Raw genomic sequence first — 27717 nt, forward strand, 5'->3', positions numbered from 1 at the left:
ATGGTTCTTTTCCTCTTTGGTCCGGAGGACACGACGTCCACAGTTTCCAAAAACAATTTGAAATGTGGACTCGTCAGACCACAGAACACTTTTCCACTTTGTATCAGTCCATCTTAGATGATCTCGGGCCCAGCCAAGCCGACGGCGTTTCTGGGTGTTGTTGATAAATGGTTTTCGCCTTGAATAGGAGAGTTTTAACTTGCGCTTACAGATGTAGCGACCAACTGTAGTTACTGACAGTGGGTTTCTGAAGTGTTCCATGTGGTGATATCCTTTACACACTGATGTGGCTTGTTGATGCAGTACAGCCTGAGGGATGGAAGGTCACGGGCTTAGCTGCTTACCTGCAGTGATTTCTCCACATTCTCTGAACCCTTTGATGATATTACGGAGCGTAGATGGTGAAATCCCTCAATTCCTTGCAATAGCTGCTTGAGAAAGGTTGTTCTTAAACTGTTCAACAATTTGCTCAGGCATTTGTTGACAAAGTGGTGACCCTCGCCCCATCCTTGTTTGTGAATGACTGAGCATTTCATGGAATCTACTTTTATACCCAATCATGGCACCCACCTGTTCCCAATTAGCCTGTTCACCTGTGGGATGTTCCAAATAAGTGTTTGATGAGCATTCCTCAACTTTATAAGTATTTATTGCCACCTTTCCCAACTTCTTTGTCACGTGTTGCTGCCATCAAATTCTAAAGTTAATGATTATTTGCAAAAAAAAAATCAAGTTTATGAGTTTGAACATGAAATATGTTGTCTTTGTAGCATATTCAACTGAATATGGCTTGAAAAGGATTTGCAAATCATTGTATTCTGTTTATATTTACATCTAACACCATTTCCCAACTCATATGGAAACGGAGTTTGTAAATGAAATGCAAAATAGTGCTGGCAAAATGCTGATGAGTGTTGCTAAATCACACTGCGTGTGCCAAATAATGATATTTGCATCTTTTCCTCCCAGTATTGTGGATTTAGCACATAATGAAGACAGAGACACAAAATGGATGCTCACTTGACGGACACAATCCACTTTGCACACGTTTAGTACATTAACTTTGCGTGTGCTATGAGGTTTGCACGCGTTTCAGTACACGCAAACCTTTAGTAAATCTGGCCGTATGTTGAGCATCGTCCCTCTGGTGCCCTCACAGCACACAGAAGAGCAAACGGGGGAAACAAAGACAGAATCAAAAGATATTACATATTCATCCATCCATTTTATCCCCATTGTCTGAAATACATGCGTGAAATATCATTTGTGCAAGCAGTGCAGCTGCCAGACTTAGCTAATCTCTCCTCATGACTTAGGCTGTGTCCTCTCATCACTCATTCACCAGGAGCAAAATATCCACTTAGCGTTCAAATGTTGTCTCCTCTTGCTTGATGTCAGTCCCAAATGTGAGCGTCCTTGTGATCTTCACACGACAAGCAGACTTGCTGCACCTGTTCATCTTCATCTTCATCCATGCACGCTCCTTTTCATCTTCATCTTCATCCATGCACGCTCCTGGCTGTTTGGACAAGAAATGACAGTCATTGAAGCTAACGGGCTGTGGTGTCTGCCTAGACAGGCTGCAGAACTCAGGCCTGTTGCATGGTGTTCATGAATAAATATGTCTGGACATTATATTCTTGTCTTTACAGTTAAAGTTCAGTTCATTGATTGATATCATTCATAAAAGATCATACAGAGGAATAACAATTAGAGATCAACATAACATTCAAGTCAAATATCAATGAAAAGGAGCAGAAAGAAGTTAAAAAGGTATAATATCTGCTCCTGATTTTGATAAACAAGTGGCATTCAGTTTTGGTGACTACTATGCCATATTTAAATTTTACAACAATTAAACTAATATCCATCCGTCCATCCATTTATTTACACTTTACTACCTTCTCACATGACCTGTGTTTAGGGATGATGTTTGATAAGAAATTATCGAGTTTGAGCCTATTATGGAATCCTCTTATGGATTCTCTTATGGAGTCCAGATAGGTTGTTGTATATGGAAAAAAACACACAATATTTGATTTAACTAAAGCTCACTTTTATTATATAAGAAAAAAATAAAATCTAATAAATACATAAATATTGACTGTTACCCCCCTAAAAAACAAAATAAATATTGACTGTTGTTACCCAAAGTATATTAAGTGGGATTTTTCATAAAAACAAATATATACAGTAACACAAAAACAAGCTGTCTTTGTGATCACTATAGGTGTATAAATAATAATATAGTGTTAAATAAAATCAGTCCCTTGGGCACACAAGTGAAAATAATACAGCTCTCCAAAAAGTGCACTTCTGCTGCTATTGGAACATAACTGTTTGTTATGATGCTTTGACATTTTTGCACTTTAGTTCTTTATTAAAAGAAAATTCTATGAAGACAAAAGTTGTTTGCAAATGTGGTTACAATGCTAAAAAATGAAAAGTTAAAGCTAATAAAAGAAATACACTTCATTGAGTTAACATTATTTCTTTATAGGGGGAAAAATGTTATGAGCTAGAGAATATAACAACTACACTACCCAGCATGCAACAGGAGTGACGAGCATGAAAAGTGTTGTTGCATGTCGCCACCCGGCAGCTAAGAATGAGGTTATGAGCACGCTGTGAAAGTAAACGTCAAGAACTCAGCCAACACGCCTCATCTGCATTATTTATAATTAGACAGACAACACATATACAGTGTGATTTTGTAACGTTTACAAGGAAAGAAAAAGAAAGGTTAAAAAAGGGAGATATGTTGTATATATATATGTATGTGCTGCGGTGTCATATATGTTGTATATATATGTATGTGCTGCAGTGTTGTATATATATGTATGTGCTGCGGTGTCATATATGTTGTATATATATGTATGTGCTGCGGTGTCATATATGTTGTATATATATGTATGTGCTGCGGTGTCATATATGTTGTATATATATATGTATGTGCTGCGGTGTCATATATGTTGTATATATATGTATGTGCTGCAGTGTCATATATGTTGTATATATATGTATGTGCTGCGGTGTCATATATGTTGTATATATATGTATGTGCTGCGGTGTCATATATGTTGTATATATATGTATGTGCTGCAGTGTTGTATATATATGTATGTGCTGCAGTGTTGTATATATATGTATGTGTTGCAGTGTCATATATGTTGTATATATATGTATGTGCTGCGGTGTCATATATGTTGTATATATATGTATGTGCTGCAGTGTTGTATATATATGTATGTGCTGCAGTGTTGTATATATATGTATGTGCTGCGGTTGCTTTAAGAAGGTTGCGACAGCTGCCGTAAAGGAGGTGCGTTGCTAGCCTGGTTGCTATGTTTCAGGTTGGTGGTAAAAGTGTTGGTCATGTGTTTTACCCTGCTCAAATCTCTCAGTAAAGTTATTCATTGGATTATACCTTTTGTTTTGAACTTTATTACACCTTGGAGCGCTTTTTACGGTCCATTGTTTTTCCTGCTTTCGCTATCTGCGCCTAATGACTGAGCTATGTGACGCCATTTCTTGTGATGCCACACGGAGCATTTCTGGTCGGGACAGGATTCGAATAAAGAACCAACTCTTTTTCTTTACTATAGTGGTCTCGATAACGGGTACCGGTTCTCAAAAGGGGATTCGAGTCCGAGGACTCTGTTCTTTTCTTATCGAACAACCGGGAAAACCGGTTTCGAGTATCATCCCTACTTGTGTTCATCACAAATATCATGAAAGATGATACAAATAAATAGTCATCAAATATACTGCAAAAGAAGGGATTTGTAAAAACAGATGAAAAAAAAAATCACATTCAGTTACATAATGCTAAAAAGATCAATTTTAACTGAATGAAAAATAAATGAACTAAATTAATAATGAATATGTTTTAACTGTCAGTACAAGGAAAGTGAAAATAAAAATACAGCTTCACCACTTTAGTCATCATTTTTGCGCTTACAAAACTTCTCTATGACTATCTCCAGACTTCTTCTTCTTTGTTTGATGTTGTCATTACTGCCACACGTGGTGGAAAAGTGTATTACATACGGACCACAGCTGAGAAACTGATACTATTTTTCTAGACTGTCCTGGAAGACTTCTTCCTTTCATGCAACTTCATGTTGGCCACTAGACAAGAGAGTGTCCTATCCTATCTAGTCAACTAGTTTCCCATGCATGACCTAAATAACCAATGATGAGTACCTTGCACCAATATGAAGTCATTTGTCCACAGCACCCGTCAGTGTCACCTGCTGCTGGACATCTTCAACCCCACCGAGCACGAGCTCACCGTCAGTGCCAAGAACAACCAGGACCTGGTTCTTCATGCCAGCGAGTGCCAAAGGTAAGAGGCAAGACATTTTACTGCTAGGGGAATTATTTAAGGCTTCCTTGCCTATAAAGAACAAACTGACTGTCAATATAAGACCATCAACAGCGGTTTATTCTTTTAAAAACATCACATTTTATTTCATTTTTTTACAGCACTTGTTTGACATGTTTTGATACACAGTTAACAGAAATACAATACAGATCAAACAAGTAGAAATATGAATAGACAGCCACAGACAACTGCACTTCTGATTGGCCGCAGCAACACACACAAGCAAACAAAAGGCTCGTCACTCACCCACAATTCAACCACGTCTCAAACAGGGCCAAACTGGAGATGCGTCTCCGTTATTTACATAGTTAGAGGAAGTACTTCTTGAAAATGTACACAAGCATTCAATGTCAGCTTAATTGTCTCCACTTTCATGAAAGAAGGAATATTTGTGATCCAGTTGAGCACAAGAAGTCTTCTAGCTCACAAAGTAGTCACTTCTTTTTATATTTGCTACCATGAATAGTCAGTATCTTATCAGGGCATCTTCACTAACACCTGAAAAGACACTTTTGGATTAGACCAGCAGCAATTTGTGCTACTTTTGATAGCAGTGACATGGTGAACATTTAACCTACTGTATGATAGCAGTGACATGGTGAACATTTAACCTACTGTATCATACCAGTGACATGGTGAACATTTAACCTACTGTATGATAGCAGTGACATGGTGAACATTTAACCTACTGTATCATACCAGTGACATGGTGAACATTTAACCTACTGTATCATACCAGTGACATGGTGAACATTTAACCTACTGTATCATACCAGTGACATGGTGAACATTTAACCTACTGTATCATACCAGTGACATGGTGAACATTTAACCTACTGTATGATAGCAGTGACATGGTGAACATTTAACCTACTGTATGATAGCAGTGACATGGTGAACATTTAGTCAGTTGTACGTGGAACTCTTCAAAATGGCAAAAAGAACCAAAAAGCCTGACAGAATTCATGTGTGAAAACAGCTGCGTGTGTCGTGAGGATCTGCCTGCCATAAAGAGGATGCAGGATAAAGTGACAGAAATGAACCCTCTGCAGAAATGGACATTTTTGCATTGTATTATACATCAGGAAGTGTTGTGTAAGACAGTGTTAAACATAAAACCATCAAAAGCAATGGCTAGGTGCTATTGTTGTATATAATATAGTGTCTAGGTGCTATTGTTGTATATAATATAGTGTCAAGGTGCTATTGTTGTATATAATATAGTGTCTAGGTGCTATTGTTGTATATAATATAGTGTCTAGGTCAGGGGTCACCAACCTTTTTGAAACCAAGGGCTACTTCTTGGGTACTGATTAATGCGAAGGGCTACCAGTTAGATACACACTTAAATAAATTGCCAGAAGTAGCCAATTTGCTCAATTTACCTTTAACTCTGTTATTATTAATAATTAATGATATTTATCTTTGTGGAAACACTGATCATCTTAATGATTTCTCACAATAAATATATATAGAAACAGATAAATATCAATATGCAACACTTTATTTTTATATTTTCTCTAAGTGCACATTTTTCAAATTGAACATTTTCAAATGATCACTTCTAAGACAGTCTTGTGAAATCACAATATCCCATTTTAACTAGCTAGCCACTAACATTTTTTAACAAATCATGAATTACTTTGCACCATGTTTGTACAAATAATAACTCATGTAAAATACAAACGTAAACTCTCAAATTTTTAAATCATGTCACACTTTGAACTGGACACCAAATCTGTTATCTGTTTCTTTGTCAGTTAGTGGGAAGCCTGGCATTGCATGCTGTTAACTAGTGTGTTGTACTCTGGTGTGTAACTTGACACTGCAACTCTGAGTGAGTCTTGCAGATGTGCATCAGTGAGGCGTGTTCTGTGTTTGTTCTTGATGAAGTTCATGTCAGAAAAGGCTGATTCACAAAGATAAGATTTTTCCTCATTGTTTGCGGAACCTTCTTAATCTTTTGGACATATTTTCACAGCAATCTGGCCTTAAGCTTAATTATGATAAATGTAAAATGTTAAAGATCGGAAATCTAAAGGGAACGTCCTTTCGAATGGAATGCAAAGTGTTTTGTTTATAAATTATATGCAATCTGTTGTGTTCCCTAATTTTTTTATGTGTACATGAATGAAGGTGTGTGTTGCTGAGTCCGACTTGGACATTATCTGGACTGGGCCTGGTTTAAAAAACCCTTTAAAAAAATCTAATTTCATTGACAACCTGGTCTGTTGAAGATAAGGCCCTTTTTTTAAAAATAAAATAAAATAAGATAAGATAAATAAATAAAAAACATTTTCTTGGATAAAAAAGAAAGTAAAACAATATAAAAATAATTACATAAAAAATAGTAATTAATGAAAATGTTAGTGGACCAGCAGCCTATACAATCATGTGTGCTTCAGGGACTGTGTCCCTTGCAGATGTGTTGTCTATGTTGTGGGAACCAGAATATTGGTAGCAGAAAGAAATAACCCCTTTTGTGTGAGTGGGTGTGGATGAGTGTGCATGGGGGAGGTTGTTTGGGTTGATGCACTGATTGAAAGTGTATCTTGTGTTTTTTCTATGTAGATTTAATTTAAAAAAAAAAAAAATAATAATTTTTTTTTTTTTTAATTTTTTTTTTTTTTTTTTTTTAGAACAGGCCCGCGGGCGACTCATCTGGTCCTTACGGGCGACCTGGTGCCCGCGGGCACCACGTTGGTGACCCCTGGTCTAGGTGCTATTGGTGTATATAATATAGTGTCAAGGTGCTATTGTTGTATATAATATAGTGTCTAGGTGCTATTGTTGTATATAATATAGTTTCTAGGTGCTATTGTTGTATATAATATAGTGTCTAGGTGCTATTGTTGTATATAATATAGTGTCTAGGTGCTATTGTTGTATATAATATAGTGTCTAGGTGCTATTGTTGTATATAATATAGTGTCTAGGTGCTATTGTTGTATATAATATAGTGTCTAGGTGCTATTGTTGTATATAATATAGTGTCAAGGTGCTATTGTTGTATATAATATAGTGTCTAGGTGCTATTGTTGTATATAATATAGTGTCTAGGTGCTATTGTTGTATATAATATAGTGTCTAGGTGCTATTGTTGTATTTAATATAGTGTCTAGGTGCTATTGTTGTATATAATATAGTGTCTAGGTGCTATTGTTGTATATAATATAGTGTCTAGGTGCTATTGTTGTATATAATATAGTGTCTAGGTGCTATTGTTGTATATAATATAGTGTCTAGGTGCTATTGTTGTATATAATATAGTATCTAGGTGCTATTGTTGTATATAATATAGTGTCTAGGTGCTATTGTTGTATATAATATAGTGTCTAGGTGCTATTGTTGTATATAATACAGTGTCTAGGTGCTATTGTTGTATATAATATAGTGTCTAGGTGCTATTGTTGTATATAATACAGTGTCTAGGTGCTATTGTTGTATATAATATAGTGTCTAGGTGCTATCGTTGTATATAATATAGTGTCTAGGTGCTATTGTTGTATATAATATAGTGTCTAGGTGCTATTGTTGTATATAATATAGTGTCTAGGTGCTATCGTTGTATATAATAGTGTCTAGGTGCTATCGTTGTATATAATATAGTGTCTAGGTGCTATTGTTGTATATAATATAGTGTCTAGGTGCTATCGTTGTATATAATATAGTGTCTAGGTGCTATTGTTGTATATAATATAGTGTCTAGGTGCTATCGTTGTATATAATATAGTGTCTAGGTGCTATCGTTGTATATAATATAGTGTCTAGGTGCTATCGTTGTATATAATATAGTGTCTAGGTGCTATTGTTGTATATAATATAGTGTCTAGGTGCTATCGTTGTATATAATATAGTGTCTAGGTGCTATCGTTGTATATAATATAGTGTCTAGGTGCTATCGTTGTATATAATATAGTGTGTAGGTCAGGGGTCTCAAACTCAATTTACCTGGGGGCCACTGGATGCAGAAACTGGGTGAGGCTGGGCCGCAAGAAAAGATTTCTTAAAAAAATCTAACATGCACTTTTTAATGAATTCACCTTCTTTGAATGGCTATCCCGCCCTAGCCAACCCTCCCGATTTTTCCGGGAGACTCCCGAATTTCAGTGCCCCTCCCGACAACTTCCCGGGGCAATCATTCTCCCGAATTTGTCCCGATTTTAACCCATAGAACAATAATAAGGGCGTGCCGTGATGGCACTGCCTTTAACGTCCTCTACAACCTGTCGTCGCGTCCGCTTTTTCACCATACAAACAGCGTGCCGGCCCAGTCACATGTTGTATTGTATTTGTTCTGTTGTGTTTATGTTGTGTTACGGTGCGGATGTTCTCCCGAAATGTGTTTGTCATTCTTGTTTGGTGTGGGTTCACAGTGTGGCGCATATTTGTAACAGTGTTAAACTTGTTTATACGGGCACCCTCAGTGTGACCTGTGTGGCTGTTGAGCAAGTATGTCTTGCAGTCACTTACGTGGGTGTACAAAAGCCAAATTCAACATGTGACTGGGCTGGCACGCTGTTTGTACAGGCTGTAGAGGACGCTAAAGGCAGTGCAGTCACGGCACGCCCTTAATATTGTTGCTTGGGTGAAAATCGGCAGATATTCGAGAGAATGCTTGCCCTTAAATTCGGGAGTCTTCCGGAAAAATCGGGAGGGTTGGCAAGTATGACGCGGTCAAGCGCCATTCATATAAAACTCGCCGGCCGCACTAACATTACATTTTCATATTAAGGTGCGGGCCGCAAAATAACGTCTCGTGGGCCGCAATTGGCCCGCGGGCCGCGTGTCTGAGACCCCTGGTGTAGGTGCTATCGTTGTATATAATATAGTGTCTAGGTGCTATCGTTGTATATAATATAGTGTCTAGGTGCTATTGTTGTATATAATATAGTGTCTAGGTGCTATCGTTGTATATAATATAGTGTCTAGGTGCTATTGTTGTATATAATATAGTGTCTAGGTGCTATTGTTGTATATAATATAGTGTCTAGGTGCTATTGTTGTATATAATATAGTGTCTAGGTGCTATTGTTGTATATAATATAGTGTCTAGGTGCTATCGTTGTATATAATATAGTGTCTAGGTGCTATTGTTGTATATAATATAGTGTCTAGGTGCTATCGTTGTATATAATATAGTGTCTAGGTGCTATTGTTGTATATAATATAGTGTCTAGGTGCTATCGTTGTATATAATATAGTATCTAGGTGCTATTGTTGTATATAATATAGTGTCTAGGTGCTATCGTTGTATATAATATAGTGTCTAGGTGCTATCGTTGTATATAATATAGTGTCTAGGTGCTATTGTTGTATATAATATAGTGTCTAGGTGCTATCGTTGTATATAATATAGTGTCTAGGTGCTATCGTTGTATATAATATAGTGTCTAGGTGCTATTGTTGTATATAATATAGTGTCTAGGTGCTATCGTTGTATATAATATAGTGTCTAGGTGCTATTGTTGTATATAATATAGTGTCTAGGTCAGGGGTCGGCAACCTTTACCACTCAAAGAGCCATTTTGGCAAGTTTCACAAATTAAAGAAAGTAATGGGAGCCACAAAAAAAATTTAAAATGAAAAACACCGCATACAAAGCTTTAATGCTTTGTGCTATGTTAACCAGGGGTCTCCGACACACGTACCGGCACGCACTTTAATGTGGAAATTTGGTGTTAGTGCAGCCCACGAGTTTTGAATGAATGGCACTTGATAGCGTCATACTTGCCAACCCTCTCATTTTTCCCGGGAGACTCCCGAATATCAGAGCGTGATGACACTGCATTTGGCGCCCTCTACAGTCTGCCCTAACAGTGTACCTGCTCGACCACACGTAGAATGCAATTTCAGCTTGCTCATGTAAGTGACAGCAAGGCTACTACTTCAGCCGCCACACATCTTACACTGACGGTACCAATACCCAGAATCCCATGCAGCCCTAACTCTTCCGCTCAACCAGCGCACGGAGGGGGGGGGGGGGTTGATGTGTGGGGGGATTTGGTGGTTGTTACGGTGGGATGTTCTCCAGAAATGTGTTTTTCATTCTTTTTTGGTGTGGGTTCACAGTGTGGCGCATATTTGTAACGTAACAATGTTAAAGTTGTTTGATACGGCTACCGTCAGTGTAAGCTGTGTGGCTGATGAGTAAGTATGCTTTGCTGTCCCCTGTGTGTGCAAGTAATAACATCATGCAACATGTGGCTGGACTGGCACGCTATATGTAAATGCTATAAAGGACAATTACTGCAGTGCAATTAGAGCACGCCCTTTATTTAGTAATTAGAATGTAAATAGGATTATTGTTTCCCTGGTAGTAATCTATGAGAGACACTGAGATCCATAATTCTCCTGGGAAAATCGGGGGAGTCGGCACGTATGTAGCTGAGCCGCATCAGAGTGGTCAAGGAGCCGCATGCGGTTCCGGAGCCGCGGGTTGCCGACCCCTGGTCTAGGTGCTATCGTTGTATATAATATAGTGTCTAGGTGCTATTGTTGTATATAATATAGTGTCTAGGTGCTATTGTTGTATATAATATAGTGTCTAGGTGCTATTGTTGTATATAATATAGTGTCTAGGTGCTATTGTTGTATATAATATAGGAGTGTTGGGGGAAAAAAATTCACCCGAATTGCAATTCTTATTTCTTCCAATTCTAAATTAACACATTTTAAAGTAATCAATGAAAAAAAAAATGAAAAAAAATTAGGCCATCTCAGTACTCAATTGCTACAAAATTATAAAATGATGTTGCTGAATAGACACTATGTCTAATATTTTAGTTTTTACCGTCCAAACTGCGAGCACTGATCCTGCAGCCGTATGCAGTTTGCACATCCTTTGCTAAATAGTGCTCGCAGAACGCTGTGGAGTGTTGCTAAATCACATTGCGTGTGCTAAATATTCAAATTGCATCCTCTCCTCCCAGTGTTGTTGATGATCAGCACATATTTGGCATGTTAGTGAAGACAGACGCAAAAATAATTGTTTGTTAGTCTGCTACAGACGCCATTCACTTTGTACACGTTTAGTTTGTACGCGCTTTAGTACACGCAAACTTTAGTGCACGCAAACTTTACTGCACGCGAACTTTAGTACACGCAAACTTTAGTACACGCAAACTTTAGTGCACGCAAACTTTAGTAAAGCAGGCCCTAAGTGTCTGTCTACAGGAAGGCATTTAGGGCAAACCCTTGTCAAATATAGGCAAACTTTAGGCGCCATGTAGCTGTGTGACGCCACTACGCACGTTGCCTAATGACATCACTCCCACCTGCAGGAATCGGTAAAGGAGTCGTTTGAAAAAATGCAAGCGATTCCTAGGAATTGATACGATGGGAATGTTTTCCATATACATATACATATATATATATATATATATATAGTATATTCATATCATGTCATTGGTATGTGACGACCTCCTTCAACTTGTGTAATCAATCAGAAATATCAAGCAGCTAAAAAGTGTCCAACATGAATAAATGTGTAGAGAGGGTCTTGCATTTTCTCATCATGCACTGATGTGGATTTCAGTTGGTTTGGGCGTTTTTTTTACAGGTTGTCATGTGTGGACTTTTTGTGTTTGTTTTGCACCGTGAGTGGGTAAGGTTGTTTGGACTAGGTTATATAAGTACATGCTGTGCTGCAGTGACTACAAATATTGCACAATTAATTGTCATTGAAGAAATCTGCATTGACTGTCCACAAGATGCTGACACATTTGCAGCCATCACTTTGTTGGTCACATGTTCAAACATCATTTGGAATCATCATCATGACGCCCAATTGAAGACGCTGGCCACACGCACGCGCACGCGCACACGCACACGCACACGCACACGCACACACACACACACACGCACACACACACCTCACTTCATTGGCTTTTCAAACAAAGCTTGTTTCCATGGTGACCACCTTTATACCCTGCTACAGCTGCAAAGATTGTTGGACTGCATGAAGTGCAGGATAAAGTGAGGTGTCCAACATGCTGAGGAGCAACAAAGATTGTTGGGCAGGATAAAGTGAGGTGTCCAACATGCTGAGGACCAACAAAGATTGTTGGGTAGGATAAAGTGAGGTGTCCAACATGCTGAGGAACAACAAAGATTGTTGGGCAGGATAAAGTGAGGTGTCCAACATGCTGAGGAACAACAAAGATTGTTGGGCAGGATAAAGTGAGGTGTCCAACATGCTGAGGAGCAACAAAGATTGTTGGGCAGGATAAAGTGAGGTGGCCAACATGCTGAGGAGCAACAAAGATTGTTGTGTAGGATAAAGTGAGGTGTCCAACATGCTGAGGAGCAACAAAGATTGTTGGGCAGGATAAAGTGAGGTGTCCAACATGCTGAGGAGCAACAAAGATTGTTGGGCAGGATAAAGTGAGGTGTCCAACATGCTGAGGAACAACAAAGATTGTTGGGTAGGATAAAGTGAGGTGTCCAACATGCTGAGGAGCAACAAAGATTGTTGGGCAGGATAAAGTGAGGTGTCCAACATGCTGAGGAGCAACAAAGATTGTTGGGTAGGATAAATGTGAGGTGTCCAACATGCTGAGGAACAACAAAGATTGTTGGGCAGGATAAAGTGAGGTGTCCAACATGCTGAGGAACAACAAAGATTGTTGGGCAGGATAAAGTGAGGTGTCCAACATGCTGAGGAACAACAAAGATTGTTGGGCAGGATAAATGTGAGGTGTCCAACATGCTGAGGAACAACAAAGATTGTTGGGCAGGATACAGTGAGGTGTCCAACATGCTGAGGAACAACAAAGATTGTTGGGCAGGATAAAGTGAGGTGTCCAACATGCTGAGGAACAACAAAGATTGTTGGGTAGGATAAAGTGAGGTGGCCAACATGCTGAGGAGCAACAAAGATTGTTGGGCAGGATAAAGTGAGGTGTCCAACATGGTGAGGAACAACAAAGATTGTTGGGTAGGATAAATGTGAGGTGTCCAACATGCTGAGGAACAACAAAGATTGTTGGGCAGGATAAAGTGAGGTGTCCAACATGCTGAGGAACAACAACGATTGTTGGGCAGGATAAAGTGAGGTGTCCAACATGCTGAGGAACAACAAAGATTGTTGGGCAGGATAAAGTGAGGTGTCCAACATGCTGAGGAGCAACAAAAACTGCATGAAGTGCAGGATAAAGTGAGGTGTCCAACATGCTGAGGAGCAACAAAGACTGCATGAAGTGCAGGATAAAGTGAGGTGTCCAACAAAGATTGTTGGGCAAGATAATGTGAGGTGTCCAACATGCTGAGGAGCAACAAAGACTGCATGAAGTGCAGGATAAAGTGAGGTGTCCAACAGGCTGAGGAGCAACAAAGACTGCATGAAGTGCAGGATAAAGTGAGGTGTCCAACATGCTGCAGCGTTGTATGACAAAGATGATAAGTAGTGGTGATGAGGTGTCTCTCAGAGTATCTGTTAGTAGTACTACACTTATATGTATATTATTATTATACAGTAGTATATCTGTCAAGAGACAGTACACTATGAAGTAGTACTACACTTATATGTAATGAAGTAGTACTACACTTATATGTATATTATTATTATTATACAGTAGTATATCTGTCAAGAGACAGTACACTATGAAGTAGTACTACACTTATATGTATATTATTATTATTATACAGTAGTATATCTGTCAAGAGACAGTACACTATGAAGTAGTACTACACTTATATGTAATGAAGTAGTACTACACTTGTATGTATATTATTATTATTATACAGTAGTATATCTGTCAAGAGACAGTACAGTATGAAGTAGTACTACACTTATATGTATATTATTATTATTATACAGTAGTATATCTGTCAAGAGACAGTACACTATGAAGTAGTACTACACTTATATGTATATTATTATTATTATACAGTAGTATATCTGTCAAGAGACAGTACAATATCAAGTAGTAGTACTACACTTATATGTATATTATTAATATACAGTAGTATATCTTTCAAAAGACTGTAGTATATGAAGTAGTATTACTACTCGTATATGTATATTATTAATATACAGTAGTATATATTTCAAAGGACAGTAGTATTACTACACTTCTATGAATACAAATCCATCCATATTGTGTTTGTAGACATAAGTGTGTTTGTAGACATAAGTGTGTTTGTAGACATAAGTGTGTTTGTAGACAAAAGTGTTTGTAGACATAAGTGTGTTTGTAGACATAAGTGTGTTTGTAGACAAAAGTGTTTGTAGACATAAGTGTGTTTGTAGACAAAAGTGTGTTTGTAGACAAAAGTGTTTGTAGACATAAGTGTGTTTGTAGACAAAAGTGTGTTTGTAGACAAAAGTGTGTGTGTAGACATAAGTGTGTTTGTAGACAAAAGTGTGTGTTTGTAGACATAAGTGTGTTTGTAGACATAAGTGTGTTTGTAGACAAAAGTGTGTTTGTAGACATAAGTGTGTTTGTAGACATAAGTGTGTTTGTAGACAAAAGTGTGTTTGTAGACAAAAGTGTGTTTGTAGACAAAAGTGTGTGTTTGTAGACATAAGTGTGTTTGTAGACAAAAGTGTGTTTGTAGACAAAAGTGTGTTTGTAGACATAGTGTGTGTGTAGACAAAAGTGTGTTTGTAGACAAAAGTGTGTTTGTAGACAAAAGTGTGTTTGTAGACATAAGTGTGTGTTTGTAGACATAAGTGTGTTTGTAGACATAAGTGTGTTTGTAGACAAAAGTGTGTTTGTAGACATAAGTGTGTGTGTAGACAAAAGTGTGTTTGTAGACATAAGTGTGTGTGTAGACAAAAGTGTGTTTGTAGACATAAGTGTGTGTTTGTAGACATAAGTGTGTTTGTAGACATAAGTGTGTTTGTAGACAAAAGTGTGTGTGTAGACATAAGTGTGTGTGTAGACAAAAGTGTGTTTGTAGACATAAGTGTGTTTGTAGACATAAGTGTGTGTGTAGACATAAGTGTGTGTGTAGACATAAGTGTGTTTGTAGACATAAGTGTGTTTGTAGACAAAAGTGTGTGTGTAGACATAAGTGTGTGTGTAGACATAAGTGTGTGTGTAGACAAAAGTGTGTTTGTAGACAAAAGTGTGTGTGTAGACAAAAGTGTGTTTGTAGACATAAGTGTGTTTGTAGACATATGTGTGTTTGTAGACATAAATGTGTTCGTAGACATAAGTGTGTTTGTAGACATAATTGTGTGTTTGTAGACATAATTGTGTGTTTGTAGACATAAGTGTGTTTGTAGACATAAGTGTGTGTTTGTAGACATAAGTGTGTGTTTGTAGACAAAAGTGTGTTTGTAGACAAAAGTGTGTTTGTAGACATAAGTGTGTGTGTAGACATAAGTGTGTGTGTAGACATAAGTGTGTTTGTAGACATAAGTGTGTGTTTGTAGACATAAGTGTGTTTGTAGACATAAGTGTGTGTGTAGACATAAGTGTGTGTGTAGACATAAGTGTGTTTGTAGACATAAGTGTGTGTTTGTAGACATAGGTGTGTTTGTAGACATAAGTGTGTGTGTAGACATAAGTGTGTTTGTAGACATAAGTGTGTTTGTAGACATAAGTGTGTTTGTAGACATAAGTGTGTGTTTGTAGACATAAGTGTGTTTGTAGACATAAGTGTGTGTGTAGACATAAGTGTGTGTGTAGACATAAGTGTGTGTGTAGACATAAGTGTGTTTGTAGACATAAGTGTGTATGTAGACATAAGTGTGTTTGTAGACATAAGTGTGTAAACTTCATCATCCTCTTCTTCTTCTTCTTCATTGTTTTCTTCTTCAACTTATTTTTATTGTTCTTGATTTTTTATTTCTCGATTTTCTTTTTCTTGATGTTGTTGTTCTTCTTCTTCCTCTTCTTCCTGTTTTTCTTCTTCCTCTTCCTCATCTTCCTTTTCTTCTTTTTGTTTTTGTCTGCTTTCGTGTTTGTGCTCCTTTTTGTGTTTGTTCTCAATCTTGTTCTTGCACTTGTTATTCTTATTCTTTTTGTTTTTCTTTGTCTATTTATTCTCGTTGTTTTTCTCTTTTCTTTTATTCTTGTTGTTCTTTTTGTTTGGATTCTTCTGATTCTTCATCATCAGCTTTTCCTTCTTTTTGTATCTCCTTCTCCTCCTTTTTGTTTGTATTATTCTCCTTATTAGGGTTCTTTGTCTTGCTCCTGTTGATTTTCTTCTTGTTCTTTTTCTTGTTCTTGTTCTGCTTCTATTTTGTTTTTATTCTTCTCTTTCATGTTCTTGTTTGTCGTTTTACTTCTTGTTCTTTTTCTTCTTCTTCTTCTTTTTCTTCTTGCTCTTTTTGTTTTTGTTTTCCTTCTTGATTTTCTTGCTGTTCTTTTCCTTCAGCGCGCCGCAGTCTAAAAATAGAAGCTAGGCCTCTCCCGCCTCTGCATGAGCCTCTATGCTCTCCGCCCTAAAGCGCTAAAAATAGCCTGCTGATGAAAACATACATAGAGTATTATGTATGCTCTCCTCCTCTTTCCCTGCGGCAAAAGCCATGGCTGCTGTTGGAAAGATGCTTTTTGGAAATGATGCCGTTCTTACTCCGCAGCCAACACACACACACACACACACACCAGAAAATAGGTGTAGTAATATTATGCAAATGAGATGCAAATGGCCCTGTGCTAAAAGAGAAGCTTTATTGAGCCATGCTGCTACATGATCAGGAGCCTGAATTCACTAAGAAAGCATCAACTTACAAGCGGGATGGAAATCTTCTCCCCTCTGAAGTGTGTGAAAGTAGAAAGTCTACTTACTTACTTACTGGAGAACTAAATCTATGGAATACCCTCAGTTGTTTGGTTTTCATTGGCCATAAGAGACCAACTATTGTTGTGTTAAATGATTATATATCTTTATTTTGCAGCTGCTTAATAATCCCAAACACTGTCATGAAATGTTTTTCTTTCTTCACAGACTATAAAAGTCACATCTTTGTAGCGCTTCTCTAATGACTGTCATTAGACAACAAAATGATGATCTCATGCAGAAATTCATATCATTCCAAAAATATTCACCAAATAGCAACACCATCTGTACGCACTCATAAATAGAATGGCAATAAAATGTAGTTTAATGAAATAATCACAATAAAATATACTTAAAATATAGTAAATGATAACACAAGATAAGTATAATAGATACAATCAATTATTACCAGCCCGTTACTCCTATCAAACATACTTAAAATAAATATTAACAATGACGTAATAAACTTGTTACACAGAATTGTGTATAAATTATGTGATAAATACAACATTTTTAATATAGATAAAAATAACTGTGGGAATAATGGAAACAAACATACATCATTGATAATAGCAATACAATTAATATAGTGTCAATGTTATAAATCAACATTCAGTATATTTATTGCAACACTACTGATATTTCCTCTTACTTATATATACTCATTCATGAACGGATTATTTATATATATATATTTATTTTTTTTAATTTATTTTTTTTTTATTTTTTTTATTGGAATAATTTTAATTGCCTGTTACTCATAACAATCATTTATCAATATCAATTAATAAAGTAATAAACTAGTTATACATAATTATGTATTGCTAAATATAATAATCAAATGTTATATGTAAATACAAATAGAACATAATAAAATGTATTAATCCACATAATAAATAATACAAATAGTATGAATATATCAAAGTTATCTGTTACTCAAAGAAATCAAATGGCAATCAATAAAGTAATAAACTTGTTAAGCAAAAAATATGTAATAATTAAATAAATATTTAAATGTTATATATAAGTAAAACAATTGTATAATATAATACCTATGCATGATAAACATCACAAAAACAATAAATATAGTATAATAAATACAAGCCAAAAGTTTGGACACACCTTCTCAGTCAATCTTTATTTCCATGACTATTTACATTGTAGATTGTCACATCAAAACTATGAATGAACACACGTGGAGTTATGTACTTTTATATTCCGGTTCCTTCAAAATAGCCACCCTTTGCTCTGATTACTGCTTTGCACACTCTTGGCATTCTCTCCATGAGCTTCAAGAGGTAGTCACCTGCAATGGTTGTCACTTCACAGGTGAGCTTGATCAGGGTTGATTAGTGGAATTCCTTGCCTTGTCAATGGGCTTGGAAATAAAGACAATGCATTAATAATAATAATAATAGATTTTATTTGTAAAAAGCACTTTACGTTGAGCAAACAACCTCAAAGTGCCAGTGTTAAAAAAAAAAGAAGAAAATAGTAATAATAATGATAAAAATAAATAAAGTATAAAACTAGAAAGAGCCCAATAGCTAGAACCAGCATGCATATCTATAAAAATCTATAAAAAGGCTTTTTTTAAAAATCTGGTTTTTAAGCCTTTTTTAAAAGCATTCACAGTCTGAGGTGCCCTCAGGTGGTCAGGGAAAGCGTTCCACAGACTGGGAGCAGCGGAGCAGAAAGGCTGATCTCCCATAGTTCGAAGCTTTGTCCTTGGAGGTTGGAGGAGGTTAGCCTGTTTGACTTGAATGAGAAGGTGTGTCCAAACTTTTGGCCTGTACTGTATACATATATGTATGTATCTATATTGTGCTGTATATATGTATGTATCTATATTTATTGCAACACTCTTAATGTTGCCTTTTACTGGGAGCAATAGAATTGAGCAGTTGTCATACTTGACATTTGTGTCAGCAGTCTGTTGTTGTTGTTGTAAAGGAAGAGCAAGCATTGATGCGTGAATGTCATCATGACCTTGGGAGACAATTCAATTAGTCCTTTACCTGCCACCTTTTCACTGGCTGCTCCCATTGAAGCGGTGAGATGGCGCTAATTAGCAAGGCGGTGTCAGGGGTCACGCCCCACGTGTTGACTTGCAGCAAGCCTTTGTGTTTACGTGTCATCACGAGGGGTCACACACCCCCCAGCGAGGAGAAGACAAACAGAAGATGAGGCGGGATGGGATTCCATGGCGGAATAATGATCTTTGAATTGGATCTGCCTTCAGTGTGCCTCGAGCACTTGTAAGGCTCATTGCAAGGCATGGAAGTGCCAGAAAATGGGATTGTCTGCAGTTTGTGCATGCAAAGACCAATCAAATGACAGATTGATGCAAAACGTTGCGCACTACTTTGCCCCCCTTAACATGCTTCAAAACTCAACACATTTTTTACACACATTCCAAAAGAAGTCCAGCCCACATAGTCAAAAAACCAAACCCCAAAAATCAAAATTGCGCTCTAGCGCCCCCTAGGAAGAGAACTGACTCTAAGTCCCACTAGGAAGGTCGTAGAGATATGAAACAAAAGGTCTTACTTAGACCTACAATTCATCATTTCACATCCTCGGGCAAAAACCAACAGGAAGTTGGCAATTTCCCATTTTAGACAAAAATTGACTAAAAACACTCCTTTTTACGTCCTTGACCTCTAATTTGACCCCCTTAAAATACTTCAAAACTCACCTAACTTCTTACACATATTGGCACAGTTGGAATTTGCGATCTAAAAAAAAAACCGAACCCCAAAACTCAAAATTGTGCTCTACATAATTTTTTTTTTAAAAACAAAAAACTGCTCCTCAGAGGAAAACTCAGACAAAACTGCTTGTAACTTCCGGTAGGAACGTCGTAGAGACATGAAACAAATACCTCTATTTAGGTCTCGCCTAGACCTACATTTCATAGATTGACATCCTTTAGCAAAAATCAACAGGAAGTTTGCTATTCCTCCTTCAAAACAACATTTTTGTTACAACCTGTCACCAAACATCAAACGTTATCTCCTCTGAGCGCGTTTGTCGTTTCGGCTTCAAACTGCTACAGGAGAGAGATTGAACCCTTCTGATTAAAAGTTGAAGAAAGAGTTGTGATTAGTGCTACCGTTTTGATTTTAGACCCGCAGCACTAAAGTTGCTCCGGTGCCTATAATGACGACGTAAAATGCAAATATACCTTTTTTGTCCTCAAAATTCTACACACAATACCCTATAATCAGACACAACTTCCTCTAACTCCCAGTACGAATATCGTAGAGACACGAAACAAAAACCTCTATGTAGGTCTCACTCAGGACTACCACTGGACAAAAGTATTGGGACACCTAGGACTAGCACCTGCCAAAATGCGGACCCGTCCAACGCTGCTTGCAGCTTTAATTGTTATTAAAGCTGCAAGCAGCGTTATAAGAGGAAGTTGTGTCTGAGTTCACATTGTCATTATAGGGTATTGTGTGTAGAATTTTGAGGACAAAAAAGAAGAAATCGCATGTTCCGTTGTCATTTTTGGCACCGGTGCAGCATCAGTGCTGCGGGTCTTTGAAGGCTTGTAAAATCAAAACGGTAGCACTAATCACAACTCTTTCTTCAACTTTTAATCAGAAGGGTTCAATCTCTCTCCTGTAGCAGTTTGAAGCCGAAACGACAAACGCGCTCAGAGGAGATAACATTTGATGTTTGGTGACCGGTTGTAACAAAAATTTTGTTTTGAAGGAGGAATAGCAAACTTCCTGTTGATTTTTGCTGAAGGATGTCAATCTATGAAATGTAGGTCTAGGCAAGACCTAAATAGAGGTATTTGTTTTATGTCTCTACGACGTTCCTACCGGAAGTTACAAGCAGTTTTGTCTGAGTTTTCCTCTGAGGAGCAGTTTTTTCTGTTTTAAAAAAAAAAATTATGTAGAGCACAATTTTGAGTTTTGGGTTTCGGTTTTTTTTTTAGATCGCAATTTCCACCAGTCCCGATGTGTGTGAGAATTTTGGTGAGTTTTGAAGTATTTTAAGGGGGTGAAATTACAGCTCAAAAATCAAAAACGAGTGTTTTTAGTCATTTTTTGTCTTGAAGGGGAAATTGCCAACTTTCTGTAGATTTTAGCCCGAAGAAATTAATTAATGAAAAGTAGGTCTAAGCGAGACCTAAATACAGGTTTGGGTTTCATGTCTCTACGACATTCCTACTGGGAGTTAGAGGCAGATTTCTTCCTAGGGGGCACTAGAGAGCAATTGGGATTTTTGGGGTTTGGTTTTTTTACCAAAGAGTTTTGTTCGCGTTTTTTTATGTGTGCCAAAAATTTGGTGAGTTTTGAAGCATTTTAAGGGGGGCAAAGTAGTCCGCAAAGCTGCGGAATAATAATAATAAAACCTTACAATTTCAATAGGGTCCTTTCGTCCCATTGCAAAAGGACTCCCTTTGGGATTCCTTTTGAAAAGGTCCTGTGCGGACCCTAATGACAGATTTATGCAAATCTTGGTTGGAATAACGAGATAGATGCTCATTCTCACCACCTCGCTAATGAAAAGTGCAGGAAGATGCAAACGCTAGTATTCATGGGAATGATCATCCAAGGGCACCTCACCACTGATTATAATTCAATTATTGATGCATCTTTCATTTATGTATATTCATGCAGCTTTTCCTTACACTAAATAAGCAACAGTTCATTTGTAATGAGAAACAAGAGTTGAATACTTTGATGGAAATGTGTGCAACACAAAAGCAGCAGGTCAAAAAGTGCTTTGCTGCTTGAATAAAAACATGAATAAGTTTCCCTGAGAAACAAATGAAAAAGATGTTCTGGATGAGAAGCTCCACATGAATAATCCTCCTTCAAAATGTATCATCTTGTATTTACAGTAGGCCTGAACCATCAATCACTTTTATTGACACATTCAAGTGTTCTGTTGCAGACCATTTAAAAAGTCAAACAAATCAATGTTTTTTTTCTCTCTCGGTATTTTATTACTTCCCCAGCGGAGATTCACACACCTAGCAAAACATGGCTAATGCTAACACAAACCAGAGCGAGACGTTTGCTCCAAAGAAAAGAAAAGTGTTCAGATGTGTGGCGTGGAACACACGACTGCAGCTCCCTGTGGCGGAACAGAAAGGAGCACAATGCACACAACACGTACAAGAAGTGTATTTATATAGCGCTTTTTCTCTAGTGACTCAAAGCGCTTTACATAGTGAAAGCCATTATGTAAGTTCCATTTAAAGCAGTGTGGGTGGCACTGGCTCAAGTGTCTTGCCCAAGGACACAACAGCAGTGACTAGGATGGTGGAAGCAAGCAGGAATCGAACCTGGAACCCTCAAGTTGCTGGCACGGCCGCTCTACCAACCGAGCTATACCGCCCCAAAAAGCCTGTGCTTTGTTAACTAGTGTCATTCATTTAGCCTGTAAGTCACTCTGAAAAGCATCATTTACATCTCCTGACAATATAAGTCTTTAAACTAGCATCATTTACATCTCCTGACCTGAATAGTAACCAGCAATATAAGTCTTTAAACTAGCATCATTTACTTCTCCTGACCTGAATATTAACCAGCAATATAAGTCTTTAAACTAGCATCATTTACATCTCCTGACCTGGATATTAACCAGCAATATAAGTCTTTAAACTATCTTCACCACTAGGACATAACTAGCTTATGTTATTATAGACTTGCTGATGATCAATCATTCCTCTTACCTGGACAGTAGAAGGTTGTGGACTTTATCACACAAGTTGGTCAGCTTTTTTTGTCTACCTTTCATGTGAGTTATGATGAATTCTTCATCTAAACGGGAATATGAGAACATCATCCCGGTGAGAGCAGACATTGTAAACTAAGTGATCGCTTTAATGAAGTCTGCCGTGATCAGTGGTCTTGTTGAAGGAAAAAGTGAACGTCAATGAAACTAATATACTGCTTTATAAATATGACATGTTGTTATGAATGTTACTAAATACTACAAATATACTTACATCATGTATATATATTACATGTTATTATGAATGTTACTACATGACATATATACTTACATCATGTATATATATTACATGTTATTATGAATGTTACTACATTACATGTATACTTACATCATGTATATATTACATGTTATTATGAATGTTACTACATGACATATATACTTACATCATGTATATATATTACATGTTATTATGAATGTTACTACATTACATGTATACTTACATCATGTATATATTACATGTTATTATGAATGTTACTACATGACATATATACTTACATCATGTATATATATTACATGTTATTATGAATGTTACTACATTACATGTATACTTACATCATGTATATATTACATGTTATTATGAATGTTACTACATGACATATATACTTACATCATGTATATATTACATGTTATTATGAATGTTACTACATGACATATATACTTACATCATGTATATATGACATGTTATTATGAATGTTACTACATGACATATATACTTACATCATGTATGTATTACATGTTATTATGAATGTTACTACATGACATATATACTTACATCATGTATATATTACATGTTATTATGAATGTTACTACATGACATATATACTTACATCATGTATATATTACATGTTATTATGAATGTTGCTACATGACATATGTACTTACATCATGTATATATTACATGTTTTTATGAATGTTACTACATGACATATATACTTACATCATGTATATATTACATGTTATTATGAATGTTACTACATGACATATATACTTACATCATGTATATATTACATGTTATTATGAATGTTACTACATGACATATATACTTACATCATGTATATATTACATGTTATTATGAATGTTGCTACATGACATATATACTTACATCATGTATATATGACATGTTATTATGAATGTTACTACATGACATATATACTTACATCATGTATATATTACATGTTATTATGAATGTTACTACATGACATATATACTTACATCATGTATATATTACATGTTATTATGAATGTTACTACATGACATATATACTTACATCATGTATATATATTAAATGTTATTATGAATGTTACTACATGACGTATATATTACATGTTATTATGAATGTTACTACATGACATATATACTTACATCATGTATATATTACATGTTATTATGAATGTTACTACATGACATATATACTTACATCATGTATATATTACATGTTATTATGAATGTTACTACATGACATATATACTTACACCATGTATATATTACATGTTATTATGAATGTTACTACATGACATATATACTTACATCATGTATATATTACATGTTATTATGAATGTTACTACATGACATATATACTTACATCATGTATATATTACATGTTATTATGAATGTTACTACATGACATATATACTTACATCATGTATATATTACATGTTATTATGAATGTTCCTACATGACATATATACTTACATCATGTATATATTACATGTTATTATGAATGTTACTACATGACATATATACTTACATCATGTATATATATTAAATGTTATTATGAATGTTACTACATGACATATATACTTACATCAGGTATATATTACATGTTATTATGAATGTTACTACATGACATATATACTTACATCATGTATATATATTAAATGTTATTATGAATGTTACTACATGACATATATACTTACATCATGTATATATTACATGTTATTATGAATGTTACTACATGACATATATACTTACATCATGTATATATTACATGTTATTATGAATGTTACTACATGACATATATACTTACATCATGTATATATTACATGTTATTATGAATGTTACTACATGACATATATACTTACATCATGTATATATATTAAATGTTATTATGAATGTTACTACATGACATATATACTTACATCAGGTATATATTACATGTTATTATGAATGTTACTACATGACATATATACTTACATCATGTATATATATTAAATGTTATTATGAATGTTACTACATGACATATATACTTACATCATGTATATATTACATGTTATTATGAATGTTACTACATGACATATATACTTACATCATGTATATATTACATGTTATTATGAATGTTACTACATGACATATATACTTACATCATGTATATATTACATGTTATTATGAATGTTACTACATGACATATATACTTACATCCTGTATATATATTAAATGTTATTATGAATGTTACTACATGACATATATACTTACATCAGGTATATATTACATGTTATTATGAATGTTACTACATGACATATATACTTACATCATGTATATATATTAAATGTTATTATGAATGTTACTACATGACATATATACTTACATCATGTATATATTACATGTTATTATGAATGTTACTACATGACATATATACTTACATCATGTATATATTACATGTTATTATGAATGTTACTACATGACATATATACTTACATCATGTATATATTACATGTTATTATGAATGTTACTACATGACATATATACTTACATCATGTATATATTACATGTTATTATGAATGTTACTACATGACATATATACTTACATCATGTATATATGGCATGTTATTATGAATGTTACTACATGACATATATACTTACATCATGTATATATGACATGTTATTATGAATGTTACTACATGACATATATACTTACATCATGTATATATGACATGTTATTATGAATGTTACTACATGACATATATACTTACATCATGTATATATGACATGTTATTATGAATGTTACTACATGACATATGTACTTACATCATGTATATATGACATGTTATTATGAATGTTACTACATGACATATATACTTACATCATGTATATATTACATGTTATTATGAATGTTACTACATGACATGTATACTTACAGCGTGTATATAAAACCTTGATGGAGGTGTTTGGATGTTTTTTAGAGTGTTTTATAGGCGGAATAGAGTGACTCCCTTTGACTTTATTGTTAGCTGACTTTTGCTAACCTTCATTTACAAATCAGAATGCAAAAAGAACAATGTATGTGTCTTACATACTGATTGTTAATGATTGACCAAAAACCAAGAAAGTGCAGTTCCCCTTGAACTTAATTGCAAAGACTACTCTCTGACTCGGGCAACATACAGGTACAAACGGAAAAGAAGGAATACTTTCAAATGATACTCAGAAGAAAGAAAACAAGATACATAAAAAACGAAATAATATTGATCAGCACATTGACACACACAAAGGTAGTGGAGGTGGTATAAAAAATAAACATTGATTGTTAGTAGCGTATGCTGGAGAAGGGCAAGGTCATCCTTACTCATGTTTGAAGTGTGAATGTGTTGCCAGACGTGTTGTATTTTTAGCAGCCGTGATGTAAAGCTGAAGAGAAGCAGCGCTGGTTTGACGTGATTGTTGGCGTGTTATGACCTTCAAAGGCATCATTGACACGTGTTGCTTTGATGCGTGTCTTCCAGGATGGCCATCCAGGTGGACAAGTTTGACTTTGAGAGCCTGCCCCTCCACGAGCACGATCACGAGCACGAGCACGAGCACGATCACGATCACGAGCATGAGCACGCCACTAACCCCAAGCAGCTGGAGGAGGAGCGGCAGCACGCTCGAGGCTGTCAGATCAACAGCAAGCTGGGCATCTGCTGGAGCATCATATCCTTCCAGACAGAAAGCACAAGCTTTGCATGTATTATTCACTCCAGAAGGAGGCGCTATTCTTTCGGAGTGTGTGCTGACATCTGGCTGCTGCATCTGGAGGCCCTGTGGCCAGCGAGGAACTCAGCTCTGACAGCTGGGGAAGACTTCTGGCTGGCTGCTTGACACTTTGACCCCGTGTTGTCATGTCCAAGCAATTAGTCACACCTTAACGAGCATCACCCTCATCCAGTCCACTTTATTTATATAGCACATTTACACAACAAGAATGTTTCCAAAGTGCTGCACAGCCATGTTAAAAACAATATTAAAAACAATATTAAAAACAATATTATGCTACACCAATGACTGAATAAAAACAAAGAATAAATGAATAGAAAACCAATACAGAGACAATATAAAAAATAAATATGATTAAAAACGATTTTAAAGGGTAAAACCAATTAAAACAGTAAAATAGACATCAAAATTTATTTAAAAAACCCCACAGAGGACAACAGAGGACAGAAGACCACACAACTAACGTAGTGTTAAAAGCCAAAGAATAAAAGTGGGTCTTAAGACGAGACTTAAAACAATCCACTGTGGGAGCAGTTTGAACATGGAGGGGCAGAGTGTTCCAGAGTTTAGGGCCGACCACAGAGAAGGCCCGGTCTCCCCTGGTTCTAAGTCTCGTCCTGGGCACCACGAGCTGGAGCTGGCTCTCGGACCTCAGAGCGCACGCAGGAGTGTACATTTGGATGAGGTCCGAGATATACTGAGGTGCCAGTCCATGTAAAGCTTTAAAGGCCTACTGAAATGATTTTTTTTTATTTAAACGGGAATAGCAGATCCATTCTATGTGTCATACTTGATCATTTCGCGATATTGCCATATTTTTGCTGAAAGGATTTAGTAGAGAAAATCGACGATAAAGTTCG

The 27717-nt window shown here is 36.1% G+C and overlaps 1 protein-coding gene across 6 annotated transcripts in view; it reads left to right on the forward strand.

The window, feature by feature from the left end:
• The window catches only part of trappc9 (trafficking protein particle complex subunit 9), a 253708-nt gene that overhangs the window by 154626 nt on the left and 71365 nt on the right, over positions 1-27717 (forward strand). For all 6 annotated transcript variants that reach the window (XM_062029344.1, XM_062029342.1, XM_062029343.1 and 3 more), the window contains 2 exons: positions 4238-4348; positions 26605-26793. In XM_062029344.1, coding sequence (XP_061885328.1) covers positions 4238-4348; positions 26605-26793 — 300 coding nt within the window. The remainder of the gene's footprint in view (positions 1-4237; positions 4349-26604; positions 26794-27717) is intronic.

The sequence above is a fragment of the Entelurus aequoreus genome, linkage group LG20 (assembly GCF_033978785.1).
Source record: "Entelurus aequoreus isolate RoL-2023_Sb linkage group LG20, RoL_Eaeq_v1.1, whole genome shotgun sequence".
NCBI lineage: Eukaryota > Metazoa > Chordata > Actinopteri > Syngnathiformes > Syngnathidae > Entelurus > Entelurus aequoreus.